The sequence below is a fragment of the Pteronotus mesoamericanus genome, unplaced genomic scaffold (genome assembly GCF_021234165.1).
Source record: "Pteronotus mesoamericanus isolate MK-2021 breed Mesoamerican mustached bat unplaced genomic scaffold, CSHL_Meso_final contig_52, whole genome shotgun sequence".
Classification (NCBI taxonomy): domain Eukaryota; kingdom Metazoa; phylum Chordata; class Mammalia; order Chiroptera; family Mormoopidae; genus Pteronotus; species Pteronotus mesoamericanus.
Window position 1 is genome coordinate 7,037,746 of NW_026555189.1, and position 6,332 is coordinate 7,044,077.

Below are 6,332 nucleotides of genomic sequence, written 5' to 3' on the forward strand. Positions count from 1 at the left end.
AATAGTATTGTCAAGCCAAAAACAAATTAAAAAGCAAGAGTCTAAAACATTATAAAGAAAAATGTTTATATATAAAAATATGTATTCATGTAAACTAAGGAGCACAAATTCTAAGTCATATTTGGAAAGATGATAGATATAAAATTGCCTGGTAGTATCTGTACTGCCTTTTAACCTGATTACTTCAGATTTCTTTCTAAATGTGTGAAATATTTAAAGGATTAAATAGAAGGGTATTTAAGAAACAGGTGGGTCATCCTCAGCATTGATAAACCCTGTGTCTTGGAGAGCTGCTTAGTAGCCCACTGTTGTCTCTGTGGAATCCAGGTACCTCTTCCCAAGATGGGTTTGAACAGCACTGCAAGTGGTAAGTTGCCATCTGCTTTTTGCTCTCCTCTTTAATAATACTGCATGCTTCATATATTTTCCAGAGTTTATTAAGGTTAAAATCACAATCACAATTACAGAAGCCAGGGGTGTTTTACAGTGATATGTTACATCAGGGGATTGATAGGTGCTTTAAAGTTGGAGGCTTGGAATTTTAAATGTAAGATGTTATACAACTGGAAAAACCTTGTAGGCAACATACCTAAGAGATAGCCATGAGTCTGAAATGTGGGTTGTCGGTTTTAAAGTTGACACTTTAAATGAAGAAAAATATGTATGGAGTGCCTAATATTTTTTAAATTTTTTTTCATCCTCACCCAAGGATATATACATTTACTGATTTTCAGAGAGAGAGAGAGGCATTGATGTGAGAAACATCAATCGAGTACCTCCTGAATGTACCCCAACTGGGGATCAAACCCATAACCTAGGTATGCGTCCGGACCAGAGATAGAACCCACAACCTTTTTTTTTCTTTTTTTTTTTTTTTTTGATGTACAGGATGATGCTCCAAGCAGCTGAGCCACCTGGTCAGAGCTGGAATACTTAATGTTTTATATTTCATTCTACCAAAACATATTTTTATCAAAAAGTAGCAGTTTTTGTGTATTTTATGTAAACTATTACTTTTTTCAATGTGTTACTTGTGTCATGCATTTTCATAAGTTTTCCTAGGTCCTACTGCTTGCTATTCTCTTTGCATGTAGTTTTGTGGATTTTCAGTAACTTCTTCCTTTGGTAACTCAGACCACAGGTTGTAATTTTTTACTATTGTATATATATCCAAACTATACGTCTCTAACTTAGCATGACTTTAGCTCTATCCCTAAAGTAAAAATACAGAATAATCATTGGTCCTAAAGGCTTTCAACCTGAAATAAACATAGGACATATGTTCACACAGTTTTTGATCCATAAATGCATTCTTCATACTTCACATTTCTGTTCATTGGGCAAATTACGAAAAGCAACCTGGCAACACAGGGCTGTTTACAACCAGAGTCAAAAGGACATCCTTCAAAAATGGTTTGAACAAAACCCTTACCCTGATGTAGCTACTAGAAAACAGTTGGCCAAGGAAATTGGCATTCCAGTGCATAGCATTCAGGTAAGCATTAGGCTTCTATTTCATTAACTGTCAGAGTCAAGGTAAAAAGACAATCTGGGCTCAGCACTGTCAGGCAATTCTCTCATGTTAGGTATGTTGCCCAGAAGGTTTTTCCTGTTATGTAATGTTAAAAACAAAAGGGACAAGAACTCTGTATCTTCTACTAGTGTGGGAAATATTGCTTGGGTACGTACATTCACTGATGGAGGAAGGAGAATATACTGACCCAGGCTCTCCCAATAAGGGATATTTAAATCAATTTCAGCAAATACAGGAAATAAGATCACTATGATAACAATATTGTATCATTAAGTATTGGAATATATACTGCAGAATAATGATTAATATGTAATTATGAGGAAAATATGGGGCAAGAGCTCATGTGAATACCCAATTTTCAGACCAGTTTTTGTTTTGTTTTGTTTTATTTTGTTTTAATTAACATCTTAGGCCTGGCTGGTGTGGCTCAGTGGATTGAGTGTCAGCCTGCAAACCAAAGGGTTGCCAGTTGGATTCCCAGTCAGCACATGCCTGGGTTGCAGGCCAGGCCCCGAGTAGGGGGTGTGCAAGAGGCAACCACACATTGATGTTTCTCTCCCTCTCTCCCTCCCTTCCCCTCTCACTAAAAATAAATAAATAAAATCTTTCTGAAATTAATATCTTAAATGTGATTCATAAACAGGAGTGTATGAAATACCATACTGAATTATTCTGAATAGGACTAGTGATGTAAAATTGAAATTAAGCTGGATTTCTTCAGTCAGCAAGAAGATAGCTATAAACAACACAATTATACTGGGTGAAACAGTATTTAAAGCAATGAAGACAAAATGTGCTTTTAGAGGAAAATAATGAGTTCAGATTTTTGTACCAAATATATAGTCTCCAATAAGCCATTGTTATAAGGTCCTCAGTCTGACGAGGTGATGGGGGAAAAAAATTTTTCTTTTTACTTCATGCGTTTGTTCCGGATGTAGGAGACAGATTACTCAAATCCCATCCTATGGGAATATCCAATTATTAATTTGCATAAAAGATACTGAGCCCATTGGAACCGACGTGGAAGACAGTAAAGTCCAGAAAACAATGTAAGGATGAGGTTGGCTCTGCCATAGTGTTCACTAATTTATTCATTAGTTTCCAGTTTCCACCTGTGCTTAAAACTTATCTAAATATATTTTGATTAATTACTTTAGAGAACAGATATAACCTTTTAGCACAACACCTGACATATGAGTGGTTCCTTGGATACTGGTTGTCACTAATAGTCTAAATCATCACAAATTATCAAATTATAAAAATAAAACATTCAGCAATAATTAGAAACTCCAGTAATGACAAAACAGGCAAAGAGTTCACTTGCTTATGTTAGTGACAGTAATTTCACAAAGAGGTATACAGGATCTCTAGGAGTCTTCTTATCTATTGCTGACTATGGGATAAAATATAAGGAAATATGGACAAATGTTGGTTCAGTCTTGACTGTAGCTAATTCTACTACCCAGTTAAAAAAATTCTTTTCCAAGATCACATCCATACATATCGCATATTATGAAATGATATTATGAAGAAGTAATGGGGGCCAAGAAGATATTTAACTGTTGATGACCTGCGGTAAGAGAGAGATTGGAGGAGAAAGACTGATTTCCTTTAAGAGAACTAACAGTATCTTTTAAATCAGGGAAATTTACTTGGGATACCATGAGGATGACCAAAAAAGAAGTGTTAACTTGAGCTAACAGCAGATTGTATGCTGTTTTGAACTGTATGCTAATAGTTATATTATTCCTAGGATAATACATCACCTTTTTCTTTTGCATATTATCCCAATGACAGTTGATCAAATCAGTTTTATTTAATTACACTGATATTTGCAATGATACAGACTACGTTACATGACTTTCATGTCTTCTTCCACAGTTTTGGTTTAAAAACTACAGAGCAAAACAGAAAAAATAGGGGTCTGAATGGTCCTTAAGAAAAGACCAAACCCAGGAACAGTGCCAGCATCAGCCTCCCACTCAAGGCAATAACCCACAGATCCAAATGCATTTCTTCAGTGGGTCCCGTTGAGAGTAAAAATGATTCCACGTGTTGTGTACAAATTCTCCACAAAAAGTCCCTATCTTTTTCGTACCCTCTCGCCATTTGTGGCACCCCCAAAAAATCTATAGACATGTCAAGTGTGTTCAGCTGAAGAGCAAAATCACCCCCATTGAACTCCTTCTACCTAAATTATGGGTATAGTGGTTTAACATATGTTAAATGTTCATACTAGGAAGCACAATCATAGGCTTATCAGCAGAGAAACCCTCAAAGACTTACTAACTCTTGTTCAGATTTATACAGGTGTATATAATAAGATTCTTGTATTCTATTCTTATGGACAGATCAGCAAAGAAGAGAAAAATGTCACCTTGGTCAAGAGTACTTGTTTGTTAATCCATTACTGTAATTAAAGGGATTTTAGAACATGAGCTTTTATCCAGTTTCAATTCATCTATTGCTTAGTGTGTTAGGACTTCAGTTGGGTTGTATGTTTATTTATATCTATATAACCGTCCTGATACTAAGGCCTATATTAATACTCCTTTGTCTTACACAGTATGAGAAACAGCCAGAATTGCTTGTCTTATGATGCCCATGTCTCCCCATTTTCCTCACTTACATGTGGTTTCAGGACCAAAGATGTCTATACCCAGAGCACAGCAGAAGTAGTAAGCCTATTCCTAGGTAGATGGCCCAAATGCAACACCAGATGTGACAGTTCAGCAGCACCAAATCAACCTGTCCACTCCCCCAGGCTGGTCTCATCATTTTCCTTCCTCCAATTCTTTCAGCAAGAACCAAACATCTCTACCTGCTCTATTCCCATCCTATATGTCCTTTGTCCCTTGTGTGAGACAAGGACCAAGTGTCATGATGGTATAGCCCATGCAGGCTGTGCAGGGAGGAGAGAACTCTCCCTCTACTCTGACACTTACAAACCACATGCCAATATCGCTGTCTCCAGATGGGGACCTCCCCAATATTCACACTACTTTCTGGCCCCAGAACAAAAACAAATGCCAGAATCTCAAAGAGCAGGCTGTTACAGAAGTACTACACTTGAAGGGCTATTCTCAGCCTCATCCTGAACACAAAAAACATCAATCACAGGATCTGGATCAGATGGACGCACCTCACATTATGCAATGGTGGGATAGGTGCTGCCAGGCTCTGACTGCAGAATGGGACCCTCAAGAAGAGACACGCTGACCCACACACCACACAAGTTCAGCTAGAGAACCATCTCATCACCCTGGCCAATTGCACCAACAGTATGTAAAAATCTCAAGCCTTTATTGTGTTTAAATTTTTTTTATTGTTCAATTACAGTTGTCCCCATTTCTCCCCCATTACTCTCCCCTGCCCTACCCACTCTCCCCACATTCAATCCTTCCCCTCCCCCATAGTCTTTGTCCATGGGTCCTTTATACATGTTTTTTGATTTGACCCTTCCCTTTCTTTTCATCATGACCCCTTTCCCCCTTCCCTCTGGTCACTGTCAGTTAGAAACCTCAAGCCTTTAGGTCAACTTCTACAGTCCCTAAATTTTCAGGAAAAGGTACCACCTTTTCTGAGTCCTAATCGCAGGAAAAGGACACTTCAGGATTCCAGCTGTGTCTCAGTGAAGATTTTCAGCTCTGCTCCACATGATGCAAAGCTCGTTTTCAGACGGAAGATGGCATCATTCTCACGGAACCTGGTCCAGGTCCCTTGTCTTTGGAGGCAGGATCAGTGCAATTTAAAGTATGACAAATAATTAAGTCATCCTGTTCAAGACAAGACTAATGCAGGGGGGAGGAGAAACCACTTGGAAACCCAAATAAAGGTTTTACTCTGTGTTGTGGGCAGTGGTTATTTTCTGTACTCACTTCACTGAATAAAGGATTGTTTCCAAACACCATACTGGCTCTGGAAGTACCCTGAGCATGAGGCAGTGGACACATCTGCTGAATCCTTCTGAACAAAAGCATTTTACTGACAAATGTGACCTCTTCTACGTAATCACCACACCCTCCTGTGCCTGGAATATCTACAAACTGTAACGAAAGCCAAGTGAGAACAGGTCTACAAGGGACACATCGACACTTCTTTCCATTCCGGCAAAATGAGAAGGCAAACTTAGTTTGTCATGCAGAAAATGAAGAGGTGTGGTATTTCCTAATCTAAGTTCATAAAACTGAGTTTTTTCCTGAAGCTCTGAGGGTTTGAATTAGGAACCATGAAAAGGGAATGATTACATGATAGGATAGATCCATAATACTATTTTTCATGTATATTTTTCCTTTCACTAATATACCAAATTACAAGGAAAATATACTAACACCACATAGTCATTGATATGGTCTAATGCTCATTATTTGAGATTTTTAGGTTTTTCATATATATTCACATACATGTATATATAGAGATATATAGATATATATCTCTATATAATCTATATATCTCCATAAAATTCACTTTATTATAAACAATAGGTTAATCTAAAAACTGGAAAACCATCCTCTTTTCTTTTTTTAAATTATATTTTACTGATTATGCTATTACAGTTGTCCCAATTTTTCCCCTTTTGCTTCCCTCCACCAGGCACCCCCAACTCCCTCAGGCCATGCCCACACCTTTGTTCATGCCCATTGGCCATTCATATGGAAAAGACACTATTAACAGCTTGAGTGGGCCCACTAGTTGGGAGGGGAAGAGCCTCAGGGGATCTCCAGAGTGGTGCTTACAGTGTTAGGCAGGTTGATGGAGTCTCAAATATAACACCTGCCAGCTGGGGTGGGCGGCGCGG

At 38.1% G+C, this 6,332-nt stretch overlaps 1 protein-coding gene across 1 annotated transcript; it reads left to right on the top strand.

The window, feature by feature from the left end:
* Window positions 1–342: 342 nt before the first annotated feature.
* DUXB (double homeobox B) lies at window positions 343–4,753 on the top strand. Its single transcript, XM_054579100.1, is given in 5 exon segments — window positions 343–377; window positions 1,348–1,495; window positions 3,416–3,554; window positions 4,159–4,224; window positions 4,227–4,753. Coding segments are annotated over 5 exon segments (915 nt in total).
* The last annotated feature ends 1,579 nt before the right edge of the window (window positions 4,754–6,332 follow it).